We start from the raw sequence: 19,621 nt of genomic DNA, 5'->3' as shown, positions 1-19,621 counted from the left end.
GAACAAATAGTTACATCTTATGAAGAGCTTGGGAAAGTAACATGTTTGGAGTATAGGTTCTCCAGCCAGCATGAGCATTTTGTATTTTTTGTCTGCTGGCCATGCTTGCTAGGTGGATCCTGGTAGCTGTAATCCAAAGAAGATGGTTTTCCAACTATGATCCTATTCATGGTGGCAGAGGAAGGGTTAATCTGCTCTGCTTTCCACCATCCAAACTCTCTCTTGTTCCTGTCTTACCTTGGCTCCTTTCATTACACGCTTTGTAGCTAGCTGAACACTTGCCTATGGACCTATATTTGAATTTTTACATGTGCTTACTTTGGTCTGATTTCTGTTGTTACTTCTGACTAGAGTTAACTTATTATTTATTTATGCCCCAGTCCAAGAGCATCCCACATCCTCAGCCCTAAGGATGGCCCTCTGATGATGTTATGAGAACCTGATGATGTGATGGGAGCAGGCCCTGAAGCTTTTATATTTATTGTTTGCACTTATATCCAGGCTATCTTTCAGCGAGTTCAAGATGGTGTCTACGGTTCTCCTGTTTCCTGACTAATCTTCCCAACAAGCCTCTGTGGTATTGTCAGTCAAAGGAAATGTCTGAAGTCATCCGGTAAGTTTCATGGCTCAGTGGGGAATGGAGCCTGGATTGCCAAAGTCCAGATACAACACTCTTAAACGCTTCACTCAAGCTTTAGAAATCTAAAAAGAAATTTATCTTTTGGTTTGATGTGAAACCTATGCAAGTTCAGTGTGTTTGCAAAACAAACTCTGGACAAAATGATGCAGGGTGGGGATGCAACCTAAGGTCAATTTTAAGAAAGACCATGCCTGGTCCAAACCTCTTTTCCATATATCTAATGAAATATTTTATTTCAAAACAGCACCCTGGGAACCCCAGCAACAAATGCTGGAATATTCCACAACATTGCATCACATTTGGCCCATCTAGTGAAGCCCATTGTCTCAACATTGTTGTTAAATATGCAAATAAAGTTTCTTTTGTCCTTGGGGGAGGGAGAAGAAATATTTTATTTAAATTTAAGACGTGAGCTCCATGTACAGTGATAAGAGTTGTATGGATATTATAAAACTACCACATCACTGTTGGAAGTGGTGAGAGGTTATGCATCCATGGCTAGATCTGCATTCCCCCCTGCATCTTGTATATGATATATCAGAAATGGCTATGGTTAATCTCCTCACATGGGTATTTTGGAGGCTGGCTTGGACTGAAAACTAATTGTGAAATAGGAGGTTTAAGAACAGATCATCTCCCCATTCTAATCTCAATCACATTTTTCTGAAAAAAATATTGAACAACTAATTAAAGCTTATTCAGGCATATCATGTCTTACATAGAATAAGCAATGACACAAAGTTCAGTTCTTTCTGCAGAAAAAAAATTCCACCCATCCCTTTGAGTCCTAAATTGGGACTCAAGGTGGCTTCAAAATAAGAGAATGACAATTAAAACATATATGGTTAAAACAGATAAACTTGAGAAAAAGGTTGAGTATTTAAATTAACAACAAAATTAAAACTATTTAAAATTGCACAAAGAATAAAAGCAGTGCAGCACCATCAAAAGCCATGTTATAAAACAGTCAATTCTGAAAGCTTGTGAGAATAACAATAAAAAAAGTTTTTTCACATTTCATGTGGCTAATCTCCCAGCGAAGAATATGAGAAACTCTCGTTGTTATGGAGACAGTTTGTGCTATATGAACAAGGATGTTTTTTCATCTGTCTTGACTGTTTTGAAAACCACCACCACCACCACCACCACAAACGTGGTGCAATTTGTGCAACTTGCAAACTGTGTGCAATTTGATGAAGGTTCTGCCTTTTGAGGAAGAAAGGGCTTTACTCACAAGAGGTATCTCTGTCCAGTTTTCATGGATCCACTTTCCCACATGCATCTTAGCTTACACCATTCAGTAGGGCTCCATCCACTTGTTCTGCATTTTTGGTGGACGGGCTTTAAGGGATAACATATTCTGCTGGTTTGAGCATTGGACTATGACTCTGGAGACTAGTGTTCAAATCCCAACTTAACTATGGAAACCCACTAGGTAACCTTGGGCAAGTCACATTCTCTCAGCCTTAGAGGATGGCAACCCCCCCCCCCAAAAAAAAAGAAACATTGCCAAGAAAGTTCCACCATAGGTTCACCATCATAGGTGGCCATTAGGAAGAAATCATTTGAAGACAGGCAACAATAACATCAACAACGTTCCCTACATTGGGTTCCATGGGAGAACATAACCAACCAGGGGCACTTGCAAATTGATCTAAAGAGAAAGACAAGGGACTCTTAAATTTGCCAGGCTTTGCATGCTGCAAGGAAGTCACCTCCTGCACAATTCCTCCCCACTTTTTTCAAAGCTTTTGTATCCTGATGGGGGCAGGGAAGAACTTCTCCATTCAACATGGGAAGGTCATGGATGTTGAAGTAGGGCTGGGATGGGTGGTTGTACCGTTTTTCCTTCTGCTTATGTACTGTACTCTGTTTAAGCAGCATGCCTGAATACAGTAGGTTCACTACAGTGGTAAAGTAGACCCAGAATTAGCAGGGATGATGACATGTTTTCCCTCTCCTCTCTGAAGAAACTCTCATAGTAACTGGTGATGGCACGATGGGGAGAGATGGATTCTTCCCAGCAATTATATATTGTTCTGAGCTACCCTATTGTAATGCAAATTTTCTTGGTGGCTTGGCTTGGCCTTGAATAGGCAATTGGGACTCATTAGCTGTACAAAAAGCCCACCCACTTTGAAGATGAGAACTGCTAGACCCAGGCTTGTTGATATGTCTGGACACAGCTGCCTGATTTGTTTGGAACTCTACTTGGGTGCATGGGTATCATGTATGAGGATGCACATGATTAGCCCTAAACTTCAACATTTTCCACTACAGTGCTGGATCTGTACCCATATGCCACCAGACTTAATCTAGCTGTGGATCTGTACATTTGAACCTACCTATAATCATATTCCTTAGTTTAACCTAGAGATCAGGGGGTGGATGAAAGGTGAATGGGAAACCTTTTTGCCTCTTATTCTGTTCAGATAAAGCTCAGGGAAGTAATTCATCTTCAAAAGATCTCTAAAGCTCCTTTGAAATAAAATGATTAAAGGCTGTCTCTCCTCTTATCCCACATCAGACACACCATTAAATGTCTTGTTGTCCCCTTTGACTACAAATGCACTTTTTTTGGGGTTGTAGCTGCAAGTTTTGTTTTAAAGTGAGAGTTAGCATACTGTTACCAGTGAGGTTCATTACAGCGAGGTTCATTACAGCAACATCAAAGCAAACTCTACTATCTTAACCACATGCAGTTTTTTTTTTAAAAAATTGCATTATAGTTAACTATGGGTGTAAGGAATGGAAACCAAGGTGGACCAAAGGGTGTGTTTATGATTTTTTTTTGTTGAAAGTATTGATTGGCTGGTGACCTGACTAAAGACAAATATATATATATATTAATCACTACAATCTCCTTACCATATTTGCTCAGATGTAAAACCCATGGAAATCAGTGGGTCTTCACTCCAAGCAAACCTGGCCAGAATCAAGCTGCAAGATTGCTGTTCTGGCCATGCTAAATTAATGTGCACACCTGGTTGAATCAAGTGGGGTTTACTGCCAAAGATAATATGCACAAAATTGCCTAGATCCAATTCACAAATGATAAATCTAAGTGATGATGTAGTAGTGGCCCAGAAGAATAATAGCTTGGAATTGGATCAACTTTGACCTAGGCCACCCCCTTGGGTTTAACAAGGGTTTGGGAGCAGGGATTTCAGCCTTCTTCAATTGACATCCTACCCCCGAATTCCTAACAGATTGATTTTTGGTCCAGTTATATTAGACAGAATAAAATGTTGCAGTGTGGTGTGTTCCTGTTCTTTGTTTGCTGGACATAATCCTGCCAGGATTCTACATTCTCTTGTCATTTCTACTTGGCTTTTTATCTTTCCTTGTAGGAAGTCATTATCACTAGATTTTTTTTTTTTTTTTGAGGATGGAAGACAGTATTCCTCTGCCTAGTCATCCCCCACCCCATTTTTTTGCACTTCTACAAAGTTTAGTGTTCTCCTAAGCCAGTGGTTCCTAACCTTTGTAACTTCAGCTCCCATAATTCCTGACTATTGACCATGTTGGCTGTGGCTTCTTAGATCTGAAGGCCAAAACAAATGGAGGACCAAAGGTTGGGAATCACTCACCTAAATCCTGTTGATACTGCCATAATGAGAGAAAGTAGTGCTGTTTTGGTTACATATGAAATGAGACCCTTTACCTAAACATCAGCAAGAGAATAAATGATATTTGATGTATCTGTATGATATTTTGTTTGTGGCTTCCTCATGTTCTTCAACAGAGAACTAAGTTACGGGAATGGCTTTATGAGGAAACAGCACTGCCCTGGCATTTCAGATTTAACATTCCCATTCATTTTAGCAGTGGAAATCATTTCAGTTACTCTAGTTATTAAAAAGCATAACATCATGATGGGCTGTTTTACAACCAGGAACTGAATTTAGAAATGAAGGTACTATACTACCTTTTTCAGGAAAAATTCTCAGAAAGAATTAAAGAAGAGGCAGGGAATATAGAATCCTCCAGATGTTGTTGGTCTTCAATTCCCATCAGTCCTACCACAGCTTTACCTACAACATTGGGAGGGTGTAGAAAACTCACCAGAAGCATGGCCTCAGCTATTCCTAGCTCCCTGGCCTCAGGAGGAAAGGTGGCCTAAGTTAAAGCAGCAACAGCAGGGTGGTGTGGTCAGGAGGCCAATAAAAACCACTAGCAAATGCAGATAGGGGAGCTCTGGAAAGCAGAAGTTATATGACAGGAGAAGGGTTGCAAATTCTTGGGACCTGAGTTCTGGGAGAGCAAAGGCCTGTGGGAAAAGACTAGAGTAGCAGTTAGATTGAAGCTTTTCTTGGTCGCCTGACTGGGGAGGACATTCAGGCAACTTGGGAGCTCAGAGAGATTTGCAGAGAACATTGAGGACAATGCAAATGCCAGCCAAGGAAGTCAGGTATATAGTAGACATGGCCAGCTGAAGTGAAGCCTGTTTTACAGCTATATTCTTTTTACTGATCTTTTAGTTTTGCCTGCTCCTTGAAGCTAATCTGCACCAGCTGCTTGGGCTCCCCATCCTGCAACCACTCATCCAGCCGTTGACAAGTTGGTGTTGTTGCCATTTCCATGGCTGAGGACTCTTTCAGCTTAAAGCCCATTCTTCCTACCCAAGAGGCTCTAAGTGCATTTAGAGGGCCATGTAAGTAGGGACATTTGATATACCCCTTCCCATGGAAGATACAGCTTCCGTAACAGAGGGTTACATACCTGAACGCATGGCTGAAAGGAACCCAATGTCCTCACATAAGTACTCAGTGCTACCCAAACCCAAAGACATTTTGCTGCTCTAAGCAGAATCCACATTTGTCGTTCCCACCCTCTTTTGCTGAGTCCATTGCTTTACTTGCTGTACTAACCAGACAACCTTTCTTACTTTCTTCTAATCTCCTTGATGGTGCCATGTGAGGCTGGCCACTCTCCTTTGGCTATACATAACTGGTCTTCTTTGGTGTTTAGTTAAGCTAGAGGTTGAGCAGCGTGTCCAATCTCCTCTCTTGGGAGCCCAGAAAGATTCTTTCTTTCTTTGGTTTTAGACAGGCCATTAAACCTTTGTTTCTACCTCCTGGTGTGGCAAAACATAATTCTGCACTCTGTTTCCAAAGATTGTTTTTCTCTTGCTTTAATTTGTTCAGCATGCTATTTATTACAATATTGTTTATATGTTTTAATTCTTGTGTTGCTTTAGGGACTACAACCGGGCCTAAAAGGTTTTTAACACATTATAGAAAGCATCAAAGTACCCACGTGGCGGTTACTTCAGGGAAAGATTGAAATAACAGATGCACGAGGAGGTAAAAGCCATAGTAGAGTTTTCTAGTACTAGCTGCAGTTCTACACAGTTAGGCTGCCTATATCCCATCAACACTGTATAAGAAGGAAAGACCCCACCAGAAAAGACAATCATGTTTTAAAATAATATGGAAATTACATTCCTATGGTGACAGACTATTTTCTGGAAATTCATGTCACCAGCCACAACTCTTTGTTATCAACCTCAAGTGTGTTTCATTTTAATTCTGAGACCTATCAGAACTATAGATTCCTTTCTCTTCTGTTCTTTTTAAAGTATGTTTTTGTGTTATAGTGTCCTAGTGCATCAAGGCATCAAAGAAATGGCACGTTTGCACCATAACTGGATAACTCTATATTTAAAAAATAAATAAAAAAGAAAATTTGTGCTTTATTCCACAGAACCACTTCAGCAAACCACATCCTCATTAAGAAATTTAGAAAACCACTAGAGCAGCTAAAATTAATTTTTAAAACATCATTCATTGCAAACAGCCCCTGAATGCAAGGAGTGTATGTGGAAACAATAACCACCAGCAAAACCCAATGAGCTACATCTCAAGAATTCACACTTCTTTAGACCACTCTGGAAGAGCCATAGGTTTGGTAATGAAGCCCTTGTGCCTATATATAGTAAACAGATGTGTGTATAATTGCAACCCAGGCTGATTAGAGCAAAAGACAATGCAGTTGTCAGATTTAGAAAATTTAAGAAAGCAAAAAAATTTTTCTCATCACTGAGTATTTATTATATATAACAAATACATGAAAAAGAAAAAACTATATTGTGTGATATAAATAGTTTATTTACATTACAGAAAAAACATCAAGACAATGTATACTATTTCAAATATATCCATACATAATCAAATATAGCTGTAGTACATGTTTTTTCATTGGTGTAGATTACCACAAATGCAAGGCAACATGTGTAGATCTTTTGTCTATAATACTGTATTTTTGTAAAGTCCAAGCTCTCTGCAGCTTGCTTTTGCCATTGTGGAAACATGCGCTCTTTTAAATTAACCTGGTTGATGCTCTGGTTGTGTTGTCTGAACTGTAGTGTCCTGTGTTTTGCTTCTGCCTGTGGATTCGGTTGCTCCTGGGACATTTCCTGGAAAGCAAGTGGGGAATGGGTTGCGAGGAAGGGAAAAAGAACATGTAATTTGCTTTGCTAAAGGACAGTGGAGGTAAGACAAGGACTAAAGTCCAGTGAAGATCAGCTGAGAACAACAGGCTGTCTGTACAACTCATCCCTGACAGTGCACCTATGGTTACTCTTTGCAGAGAGAGAAAAAAAAGGGCATCCCCTCTGTTCTTCTCTGAAAATGCTGAGGCACTTATCTGGGGATTTACTGGAAGCCAGGGTTACTTCCATGCCTGGTGAAAATATGGCTGAAGCGTAATGTACAGGAAAAGCTTGGGATATGTCCCCCAGGTCTCCTTCCAACAGGGAAAGCATGAATAATTGCGGGGGTGTGTGTGTGGAATCAGTGGTTGAGATCCTTCATTGGGTGTGTAGAGTGTAATGGTCTGAACAGGCAGGGGGCTTTTTGTCAACCCTGTGGGGTACTCCTATGGGGAGGGAGGAAGGGAGGTGCATACTCCTTTACTTGTTCATGTACATGTGGGTGTTTCAGTACAAAAAAGTAACATAAGTGTGTCACTGTCTATTTTAATTTAAAATAAAGATTTTAAAAGATTACACTGGCTTGGAGTCTATTCCCATGGGCTCATTTCTATCCACTGATTTTTTAAAAGAATTCTTCCTTTCCCTGAAATGTTGTCTTTTCATTTTTGGGATTTTTATTATTTAAAAAACCATTAAAAATAGCTGTGATAACATCAAATCAATGGAGCTGAAAGGATCAACAATAAATCCCTTCATACACAGGGTTGGGAACTTGAAAAATTAAAACATTTATCATTATTGTTTGAAAACAAAAGAAATGGATACCACATTGAAGAAAAACCTGCCATTGTTCTATCTTGTGCCTGCATGGTCAATTTTTCTGACAAAGCTATAGACTAAACACTTGATTGCTATATGAACAATGAAAATGGTTCAGCCGATTTCCAGTGTAGCATAACTGGACACTACAATGCATAAGAACCTAGCGGTTGAAGACTATGTAAGCATACCCTCCAACAATTCCTTGATGAAAATTAGGGCTCATGTGGCTAAGAAACATGGGGGGGGTGTGTGTGTGGTCAATGTGGCAAAAGTTATTAATGAGGAACACACAAGCTACAGCAGTTTGCTTTTACCTGACCCTACTGGGAAGGACACATTTCTTTCTTCTTCTCTTGCCCCACTGCATTAATTTAGTGCAAACAATTTCTACACTTTGAACTCAGTTTGAAGCAGGTGAAAAAAAACACTGAAGACAAAGAGGTAATGTGGGAGGAAGGCTATTTTACAAGCAGATGAAATAGCAGGATGATTAATTGGGACTGTCCCTCCCAAACTGGGATGGGGGAGGAGAAGGCATGGGAGGCAGCAGAGAGAGAAAATTGAGAACAACCAGTGATCCTCTCTTGTGCAAAGGTCAGTCTTCAATTCCTGCTATGGAACTTGTATACAGTGAGGGAAAATACTCTACTGTGATTGTAGCACTCTCTAGTACTATATGGTATTGGATCCTGGGGGAGCAGGGTTTGGATCTCCATACAGCCATGGAAACTCCCTGGATGATCTTGGTCAAGCCCTATGCTCTCAGTGTCAAAAGAAGGCAATGACAAATCTGTGAATAAATCTTGCCAGGAAAACCCCGCGATAGGGTTACCATATGTTGGAGTCAAACTGAAGGCACACAACAGCAAACGTGATTGTATAGACATGCATGTGTGCTCACACTGTCTCTCGCACAAACAGAGGCGGGTTACAGACCGCCGAAAAGCGGCAGCCTGCATCCGCCCCTTTCCCAGCCGGATCGGGGCCTCAGTGGCCAGAGCGGCAGCCGCTGAGGACCCGATCCGCTGCTTTCCAGGCTGCGGGGGAGCGGCAAAAGTCCCCTTCCCCACAGCCTGGAAAGGGATGTCCTTGGGGCTTCAAGCCCCAAGGACACCCCGCGGTGGCGGGGAGGAGGAGAAAGGGGCCGCTTGGTCCCTTTCTCCTCTGCATCTCTGGGCGCAGCTGTCTGAAGGCTGCGCCCAGCGACACAAACGGCAAAAGGAGCTCTGTCTCAGAGTTCCTTTTGCAGCTGGGGAAGGGGCACACTATGCGCCCTGGCATGGCGTGACATCACGTCTGCACCGCCTCGTATAGATGTGGCGCGGTCGTGACATCATAATGGCGGCGGCCGTCTGGAACGGCCGCCGCCATTTTGTGCGCGCTCTGCACGTGTTAGGGTTGGGGGCATCTGGAAAGGATGCCCCTTTCTAACCCTAGCACGTGCGGAGCGCACACTTTTAGGCCCGTTTATAACGGGCCAGAGATATGTAGCTTTTTCTCTGCGTTAAAAATCCTGTCAGACAAGCTGATCTCTTCAAGGTGGTTTACAAAAATACAATTTTACTTATGCATTTCAAAAATTAAAATATACTGGTTTTCCACTCACAAATTCATAGCTTGCAAGAATAAAAGTCATGGGTTTCATCAAGATTTTACGCTCTTAAAGTCTCTTGCTTCCACTGCACCTACCAGTCAGAGGCTGGGACAGGGGGAAGAGAAGTGATTTTTCCCTTTTTCCTGTCCCTTTGAATAGCCATTGCTACCTTCCTCACTGTTCTAGAAAGGCACTAAATCCCATGGACCAGATCTGGGGAGGAACAAGGGGATGCAAACAGAGAGAGGATATCAAATCCACCCAAATGAACCAGTAAAAAAATCACTGGATTTCAAACCTTCTAGGGATGGAAGAAGCTCTTCCATTTGTGAGACACAATTTTTTTTTATCTAACCCTATATGAACAGTTAAATCACATCAAAAATTATGAAAGCCTCTATGAAAAAGTAAAAGAAACAGACCCTCCCCTTTCTGCACAAGAAATGCTAACAGAAACTATAGCAATAGTCAAACAATCAATACAAATAATAAAACAGAAGTAAAAAACAGCCAGGCTAGTTAAAAGTCATAAAATAATAAAGCAGAAGAAACAACTTTTAAAAACCATTAAATGCCCTGGTGAACAGGAAGGTATATCAGATTTCTGAGATTAAGCATTATACATAGCATAATAATTGTATTGCATTTCCCTTACGCATTACATTTTACATTGTGTCTAAAATGCTGTTTGTACTTGTTACCATGAACTTCTCTTCCCGGACCAGATACTAGCTATTCATCACAGGCATGACAACCCAGGAGAGGCCTTTCTGTACACTACTAAAATCATTCATAGAATTTTGGCAATCATGTACAATTATCTGATATTTGATTTAATATTTGATCTTTTTAATTTGTTGTCTGCTTTTTTTTATCTAATTCTATCTTGGACTATTATCTATTGTTTTATATGTACTTGGTAGAATGTGCCATTGGCAGGTTTCATTTGTATTGATTTTATTGTTTGTATGTACAGCGCTGTGTAAATCTACAGCGCTATATAAATAAAATATAATAATAATACTCCTACTTTACACCCTCTATGATGTATTAAGAAAATGTGACCATTTATGATGATCTATGATGATCTATTTTTTGCATCTGATACCTTTCTTTTGTAATCTGCTTTGGTTCCGCGAGGAAAAAGCAGAATATAAATAAAAATAAAATGTCTAAAGCATGGACATTTACTTCCAATCTCATGGAATTTCTGCTATTTTACCAGATGGTTATTAGCGCTTGCTTCTGGAGTATTGTGGACACTCACAGTCCAAATCTATTTAGTTTTACTCAGAACACTGAAATTCCCACTCTTCAGTGGGACTTCTAAATTAGGCTACAATCCTAATTTAGCTCACTGGGGCTAACTCTTGAGAAGGTATTTTCCACAGCTGCTACTTAGGATTGCACTGCTAGCCTTCATACGACTGATCTTGCTCAGTAGCCTTGCATGTGAAGAGAGAATGTTCTGATAGTTTTACAATGCTAGAGCAAGGGAAAAGAAGAAATTTGGCTAAAAGTGAAAGCAAGGGACACATTTTCATAGATGAATGTAATATAGTGCAATACATAACACACCTATATGGAACATCAATATAGTAAATACAAGACTATGTATTCTGTTACATATAATTCCCAGGGAAGATTCTTTAAGAATTTGATTAGCAGCAATATCTAACTCTGGTAAAATATGCGTTTTGTTGGTTGACTGGAACTGGCATCTGTTAGTGACTTGTGCAATTACGTATTTGTAAATCCCTTTTTTGGATGGTACACAGATGGGTAGTGTAGTAGTTAAATCAATGGACTAGCATTCTAGGAGAACAGGGTTCAAATATCCACTTGACCATGGAAATCCACTGGGTGACCTTAGCCAAGTCACAATCTCTTGTCCTCAGAGGAAGACAGTGGCAAACATTTTCTGAACAAACCTTGCCAAGAAAACCATGTGATAAGTTTGATTTAGGATCTTTGTTGGAAATTACTTGAAGGCACACAACAACAAGCAGAAGGCAAGTCTCTTGCCCTTATGCTTTATCCAAAAACTTGCAACACCTCGCAGCTATCACACCCCAGGAAGGGCTGCTGCTGTTTCATCTAAACGGAGGGAAGGGAAAGGAAACGCAGAATCTCTGATTGCTCTGAGTTCTGGTGCATACACTCTATTTGCAAGCTCACCCCCATTTTCTCTCTTTCTTTCCCAAACCGAGCTGTAACCAGCTGCTTCCCTGTGGTCTGGATCACTCGGTAAATCAACAGCAGCATCGGCCTCTCAGACGGCTGGTGGGAGGACACACAGCTGTGCATGTAGTGCTACACTCACATGTAGGACCTCAGCCTGTGCCTTATATGACTGCATTGTTCACACTAGGTGCTGAAAACACCTGTTCTATCTTTTAATGTACACCCCATGGTGATCAGCTGAAACGGATGTGCACTGATCTGCAGTCTGACACTTTGTATTTCCACATTTTTAGTTTATGTCTAACATTTGATTTTATACGAATAAATGACTGATATATTAATATACTGAACTGAATGCAACTCTCACACAGTGGTATAATGCAGCTCTCACAAAGTTGCATAATGTTCTTTTCCTAGTGAAAAAGACAATGCGAGGAACAGGCTATGAGTATGAATAAGATTAAAGAGGGTTGGCCTTGTGTCCCTCAATCTACCACAGATCAGCTGAACAGGTAAGATTCATGTAAAATCCAACCATTTCTTCTACATACAAACTCTGTTACCTTGCTTTATGGCCTAAAGCTGACGAACTTGAAGTCACTGGGGAAGATTGCTTGAACAACATGATGTAGTGCCATTTTTCTGTTGAGCAGTTACTTTCCCATCTCTGCCCTTTTATGTACACTGTATTTTTGCCTCTGTGAATTATCGTCCTGTTCCCCGAAACCTGCTTTAATATAATACATTGCCTTTTTGCAGGGGAGCATCTACTCTTGAGGGTAGAGTTGATGAACTGAACTTGGGTTGGCAAGCCATCTCCAAGCTACAGCAGGCATTTTTCTATTATGCCTTTAGGCCAGGAAAGGATTTATGAATTATTTTGTACCTTTTTCTGGCCCAAATGTCACACCTTTCCTCTAAGCATAGCGAGAATGTGGATGCTTAGATATATTGGAGCTTTTAAAGTTTCTATAGGAACCTGACATCTGGTCCCCCCCTTCTCTCTCATCTTTTAAGGAAAGGGATTTATTTTTAATGTATACGATTTATTGGAGTAGCTGAAGGAAGACTGAATCACCGTGTGAAGTCTGAGGAAAGCCACAAGAAAATGGGGAAAACTGCAAATCTTTTTGGAAAAGTACTGAAGGATGTGTATTACTAACATTTATGGAAAGACACAATTTCAAAGTGCCTCATACAAAGGATTTCTCTCAGTCCATTTACATCAGTTATGTCTAATCTGATTTGCAGTGGTTCTTCAAAGCCTCATTTATGCCAAATCCTTTGAATCTTGATTTCGATTGGGAGTTGAGTTCTTTCTGATAGGATTGGGAGTGTCAACAGAAGTAATATTTTAATTTCTGAAGCAGAATGTGGTTGAAGACACCAATCAAATGCTAACCAACTACACACCAACATTTGCAACACACAGTCTATATACAATAATCATCTATGTCTTCACACAGAAGAACAGAGTGACCCAGGAAAATACAAACATTGATAATCCCCGAGTTATTAAAAATAAATTCCTCCCCCAACTTTCTACTGTGTATTATGGATTGCTTACTAAGTGTGCAGTGATGGAAATTTGGACAAGTCAGTTAGATTCATTTGTAGCCTACAAAAACCAGAATTCACATTTGAGCTGGTGAGGGGAAGCTGTATTTCTGCCATCATGGCCACATCCTAAAGTTGCATAACCACATGTGTCCTATGTGAAATATTGGAGGGTATGGCACAGCAATGATGAGAAAATAATGGAAGCTGCAGTCTGGCAACATTTGGAAGGCCCTAGGTTTCTCAGTCCTGCCACAGAGCATGTTTAACACTCCTGTGACTGAACATAACAAGGGAAACATGGTAAGGGCTCAAACAAAGGGTGTAGTCATCTTGCAGAATTAAAACAGTTTCGCCCCACTATAACTGCTATGACTCTATCCTACAGAATCCTGGGAATTGTAGTTTGGTGAGACACCAGAGTACTCTCACAGACCAGACTGAATACCTCATCTTCGTATGCATCTCATCTCCTTACTCACAAGGTTTTGAATATCAATTAACACATGCACTACCAGTCGTTCTCTAGACTCTCCACTTCACTCTACACATTTGAGGAAGTAGACTCAAGTCTATGAAAGTTCATGCTACCAATTTCTTTCTTTCAGTTAAATCTCAAAAGTTCTACAAGATCCCTTTGCATACTGATTTTCCAGATTAACATGGCTATATCTTTGAAGTCCCAGGATTCTGTAGGTCAGAGTCCTGGCAGTTAAAGTGGTGTCAAACTACTTTAATTCTGCAGTGTGGCTGCACCCAAAGTGTCTTCTAGGATGGGAGTTGTTTTTCCATTACTGATCTTTTGATGCCGAACTTGAGAAGCTTCCAGGAAATCTTAGTGTTCCTCAGAACAGCTTTAAAATTGCTAATATAAATGAAAGCACAATGGTTATCTGTGAGCACAGAACATAGGAGCATCTGCGACCAAGCCCATGATGTTACATCAGACATGGCTAGTTCTAGCAGTCCTGAACAGGCAGTGTTTCTCACTGGCCTCCAGGCAAACCTATGTTTGGATTCTTGACTGGATAGGAAGAGGAAAAGCAGAGCTTGGGAAAAAAAATTGAACAGTAACTTCTAGAATACCCCAGGAGCTGGAATCCAAAACATTCTTAGTTCTGAGGGAAAGTAAATGTGGATGCCACTGTGCTTTGCAGCTGTGCTTTTTGTACTCTAAGTAAGAGTGTTTTTCTCTGACTCAAGAAGATACCTTGGACTGTGTTACTCACCTTGTAATGCAGAGGACCACAACGCAGATGATAGCGATCTGGATAGTCCCAATCACTGCTGCTATTAAGACATACTGAAATCGTACAGGGCCTGGAACCACATATAAAACACTATAGTCTTTCTTTTCACAGTGTTGTCCAGTGTAGCCTGCATCACACCTAGAACAGACAAAGATGTAGTTACCCTTTTTTTCCAGTGATAATTTCTGCTTTGAACAAGTATAGTCCAGACCCTGCAGAGAGATGGTGTCTGCAACTGGATTAGAATACTGTATTGCAGTGACTGTGTATATCTTGTAAAATGCTGAGAACATTGTTTTTATGTCCCAATAACCTTGGAGATATAAGGGGATTTGTTTAGTGGTCAGTTTATGACTGCCGCCTATCACCCTAAACTAAAATTCTCACATGAGCCAAACTGAAAATTCACAGAAAAGTCCTTCTTGAGGAGGTTTATCTCTGTTCCAGCTAACAATTCATTTGAAACTGTTACCAACTGTTTGCATTTCTTTTCTTTTTTTATTGCAAGAAATCTCAGAGCTTGACCTTCAACAACATTTCCAGGAGGGCTTTCAACATTTCAAAACATAATAAAACAAGTTAAATAAAACATGCTAGCTGAAGTAAAACTATTCAAATTGAAAGAACTGAGAAAAGAAAAACATTTTTTCCTGGTGGTGAAATGACATAAAAGTAGGTGTCTCTCTAGGGACAGCACTTTCACCAATAGGTCAGGCAATCTCTCTCTCTTTTTTTTTTTTGGGGGGGGGGGGAAACTAGCTTAATTTAGGAGATAATGCAGGCAAGCATTTAATTTTCAGTGAGATTTTTTTCTCAGGGTCAATGAGAACGAAGGCTGCTACTGTGCACAAATGTTTGCTTCAAATAGACCACATCTTCATCACAAAACCATAGCCCTTGGCATCCAAAACAGCATTTGAACAGCATTACGTCACAAGTATAGCAGTGCTTTGTATAGTGGGCCCTTGGTATCCACTGGGGTTTGGTTCCAGGACCCCCATAGATACCTGCATATAAAATGGCAAAATCAAGGTTTGCTTTTTAGAATTTATATTTTTATATTTTTTAAAAATATTTTCAAGCTGCAGATTATCAAATCCATGGATAAAAGAATGTGTGGATATGGAGGGCTGACTGTACTTGTATTTGCCGAGATGGATAGCGACTGCTGGACTGGTGAGGATTTTATCTTTAGAATACTATAATGTTGTGTTTTACTGTTATGTTTTTGGTTATATATATCTGATGTGCCACCCTTTGGCAAAAAGGGTGTTATAAATGGATGATGGTGATGAGGATGATAATGATGATAATTGTTATTATTATTCATACTGTTCCTTCTTCAGCTGTGCTTGACATGGACACAGTAGTGCCTCAATGAGTCTGTTTCAATTTTCCTCATGTAAATGCTGCCTCTCTCTCCCTTTCTCTTTCTAGGGGACAAACAAAGTAGATACCAGGGGCATAGCTACAGGAGGGAAAAATGAGGGTGTAATGATCCCTGAAATAAGAATTCTGTCTACTGATGAAATTTCCCTTTCATGCCCAATTTTCTAGCATTAATTCTTGTTGTGTGCCTTCAAGTCATTTTTGGCTTATGGTGGCCCTAAAGCCCTATCATGGAGTTTTCTTGGCAGTGGCTTTTGCCATTGCCTTCCTCTGAAGCTGAGAAAGTGTGGTTTTTCATGGCTGACCGGGGATGTGAACCTTGATCTCCAGAATTGTAGTCCAATGCTCAAACCATTACATGATGTTGGATATTTCAACCCATATAGATGTCCAAATAACACCTATAATTTAAATATATATATAATATATACATGAAAGGAAAAACCCAATAGACTAGTGTATGTCACCAGGTGCTCAGTGTTCACGGGCAATTTCCAGCAACCCCTTTTAATCTTTAAATTGGACTTGGACTGGAGAATGTCTTTTGGGGAGGGGGCACCTTTAAACAGAGATGTGACCGCCAATATTCTTCAAACGGAAGACTACCCTCTATAAAAGAAGCCACTGTAAGGTGAAACCTGACATGAGGGTTGCAGATTTTATTCAATTTATAGCCTGCCTTTCCAGACAAAGAGCCCAGAGTGAAGAAACCTCACATAAAATAAATTATAACACAACACAGAAACACCATTAGACCCATAATTCTAAAATCACAAATATATAATAAACTTCCATCTGCCGCAGTCAAATAAAAGAGAGGCTAGCTGTCCATTTTAAACAGAAAAAGAGGTGAGGAGTGCAGAGCCTGACCCCAGCCCTATCCCCATCTCACCCAAGCTCTGATGCTCAGGTGAAAGAAATGATCTTGGGGAAATGGGCTATTGTAAAGTAGACCATTGTGGAGGAAGTATCTTCTCCTCATCCAGTTTATCTCTTGTTGTCGATATTTGTCCCCCTGCACACACCCTCCGATTTTGGTGTAACCAGGGCCAATTGGGCTTAAACATTCAGCGATACCACCATCACATCTAACTGGGTCCTCAATTTCTTTGTTGAAGAGTTTGGCACTGGGTACTGATTTTTATGATTTTGATGTGGCAGAAGAAAGAAAGCACCCTGCAGTTTCACCCCTTAGGGAAGCAGAGCTCCTGATTACTAGAGGTATTTTTTTTTAAAAATCCATAATGACAGCATGTAATACCTGAGCAGAAAGGGAGAAAATAAGGAAGGTCACCAAAGACCTCCCTAAAATTTGTCTTCTGAGCCTGAAGGCCAGTCCATACTGCATTTTTACTCATGTACACACCCCATACTTTCCCAGAGCTCTGTTACTCCAAAAGCACCCTTAAATATTGATCTGAATACCCTGAAATCTGTGATTCAAAGATCCCTCTAATCATGCAGATTACACCTGTTTCATACCATCATTGTGTTCATAGTTGCTATAGGCAACTTGTCGTCTTCTGGTGATAAGCTTCTCTGCACCTCACTAAGCTGGTCCTCAGACAGAAAGTATGCAGATTTTCACCAGGATTTTACTTGAACCCTTTCCACATTGGCAGAACCTTCCAGAGTGCATTTGGCTGCCACAGCTTCAAGAACTATGGGTCATCTCTATGCCACAAGAGACAACAGAGTAGGATTTTGTGGAAGTACTGCCCAAGATACGCACCCTTTATCCAGCTTTTGTTACCCTTATATTCCACATTTATTCTGAGAGGTTTAAAAATGAGGGTCAGCCTAGGAGTGCAGGTTTGCTTGCACTCAGGTATGCAGAGAACTCAAGTCTCCACGCCAGGCTTCCCACTCTGCAGAAGTATGAGATCTGGACATCCAGTTCCATTAGTTGCCATGCAGCATTGCTTTCTGTAGCTAACCTTTCTTCACCCCTCACCTTTCTTGCACTTCACACCAACCTCCTGTCTTCAACCATTTTGCCAGATGGGGAAATTGATGTTGACATAGTTCTTGACTTTTTGTACACTGTTCGGTTTCTTGAGAGGACAGCTGTTGGCTGTGTGCTCAAAAGCAACGGATAATATACAGCAAGACAACCTAGGCTTCTGTAGTGCCTTTTTAGGAAGGTATTGACAGTCATTGCAGGAATGCTTTTATAAACAGATTAATGGTGCTGCATAATTCAGTGCAGTTTTGCTACGTACATTATGTGCCTCTGTACATAATTTAGATCCAGAGTGGATGGGGCTTTGACAATTATTGTCTTCCTTGCAGCATCAAGATAACCTGTATTAGCAAGTCTGCCAATTCTGTTTATCGTCACACGTTCAGTTTGGGGAAAGTGTTACCTGCAAGATGGTTCCAGCATATTAGCAGAGTGTTCACATTTTCCATGCATGCAGAAACCATTATAGTGTTCTGGACAAGGAATGTAGATCCCTCTGGCACTTTCTTCTAGTTTGTTTGCATTCTCTGTAAAAATACAGGTGAAAAGAATATCAAAGTGTAAAATGTAATGCAAGATGAAGAAACAATAACAGAGACAAGAATAAACAAATGCTGCTTTGTTTAGGGCATTTGAGGGATTCAAAAGCAGTTATCTGAAACACTTCATTTAAGTGCAGAGGAAACTATTAAAATAATGCTACACTGTAAAATAGGAATACAGATTTAAATAAACATGCCTGGGGAATGGTAGAATAAAAGTTTTACAGAAACACTGCAATTCCTTGAAATGGCCCCGTCAGTTACCCACTTTTGTTTCCCAACTGTTCAAAGGGCGAGTTGAGTATTTTTTAAAATTCCTTCTCAATGAAATTAAGGGGGCTTCAAAGTATTCAATTTTATAAGACTGCATCATTATTGCATACCATATTCACACACAGACTCTAACTTATTAAGCGGAACTAGTTATAGTTTGTGTTCAAAGCCTCAAGGGGAAACTACTTTTAGAATTACATCAAAAATCAACTCTTTACTTACCCCAAGTCATGAAAACACTTCTAGTTACTTAAAAACTGAAAACTACGGCCTGTTACAGACTGCCAAAATAAAGCTGCTTCGGGTCTCTTTGGGGGATATGCTATTTAAATGATGCATGGGTCCTAAGAGTCCAGAGGTCACGCCAAAGCCACACTCCATTTCTAAGCACTGGAGTGCAGCTTTGGTGCAGTTTCTGGATTCTTAGGATGCATGCATCATTTAAATAGTATACCTCCAAAGAGACTCGAAGCAGCTTTATTTTGGCAGTCTGTAAGAGGCCTACAAGTCACTGGCCTGTAGAATAAAATTGAGTATTTCTATTCACCTGTTTGTCAGCTGAACAGCTGGAGCAGCTCCAGAACAAGTCAGCAGTTAAGGCAGGGGTGGGGAAGTGTAGCCACTGTGTCACAACTGCCCCCCAAACTATCACTTTTGAGACCTTTAAAACCCTCATCAGTCTTCTGGAACACCTAACTTTTTCAATATGATTTTGGGTGATTTCTGCACAAGAAACATGCTAAAGACCTCAAGTTGCCCATATCCCAAACTGCACAGAAACAACCAAAAAGTGCCCTCCCATCCTCTACCCTCACCTGTCTAAGGCTGCATCTGCATTGCAGAAATAATCCAGGTTGAGACCACTTTAACTGCCATGGCTCAGTCCTATGGAATTCTGGAAACTGTAGTTTTGTGAGACATTTAGCCTTCTCTGTCAGTGAGCTCAGGTGTCACAACAAACTACAGAATCC

At 40.5% G+C, this 19,621-nt stretch overlaps 1 protein-coding gene across 4 annotated transcripts in view; it reads right to left on the bottom strand.

Annotated features, from left to right (window-relative positions):
- Positions 1–19,621, bottom strand: part of TMEFF2 (transmembrane protein with EGF like and two follistatin like domains 2) — a 313,434-nt gene that overhangs the window by 43,182 nt on the left and 250,631 nt on the right. The window contains exons 8-10 of one of the 4 annotated variants that reach the window (XM_089519554.1): positions 18,239–18,362; positions 14,463–14,621; positions 6,747–7,058 (exon numbers count right to left, since the gene is read on the bottom strand). In XM_089519554.1, coding sequence (XP_089375680.1) covers positions 6,962–7,058; positions 14,463–14,621; positions 18,239–18,362 — 380 coding nt within the window. In that variant the 3' untranslated portion in view covers positions 6,747–6,961. Of the gene's footprint in view, positions 1–6,746; positions 7,059–9,077; positions 13,004–14,462; positions 14,622–18,238; positions 18,363–19,621 lie in introns of those variants that run through there. The other 3 variants (XM_089519555.1, XM_089519556.1, XM_089519557.1) reach the window with 3 other exon arrangements.

The sequence above is a fragment of the Sceloporus occidentalis genome, unplaced genomic scaffold, assembly GCF_023333645.1.
Source record: "Sceloporus occidentalis isolate IW3139 unplaced genomic scaffold, rSceOcc1.0.p SCAF_4, whole genome shotgun sequence".
Lineage (NCBI taxonomy): Eukaryota > Metazoa > Chordata > Lepidosauria > Squamata > Phrynosomatidae > Sceloporus > Sceloporus occidentalis.
Note: the sequence above shows the minus strand (reverse complement) of the source record. Positions and strands in the feature narration are given on the sequence as shown.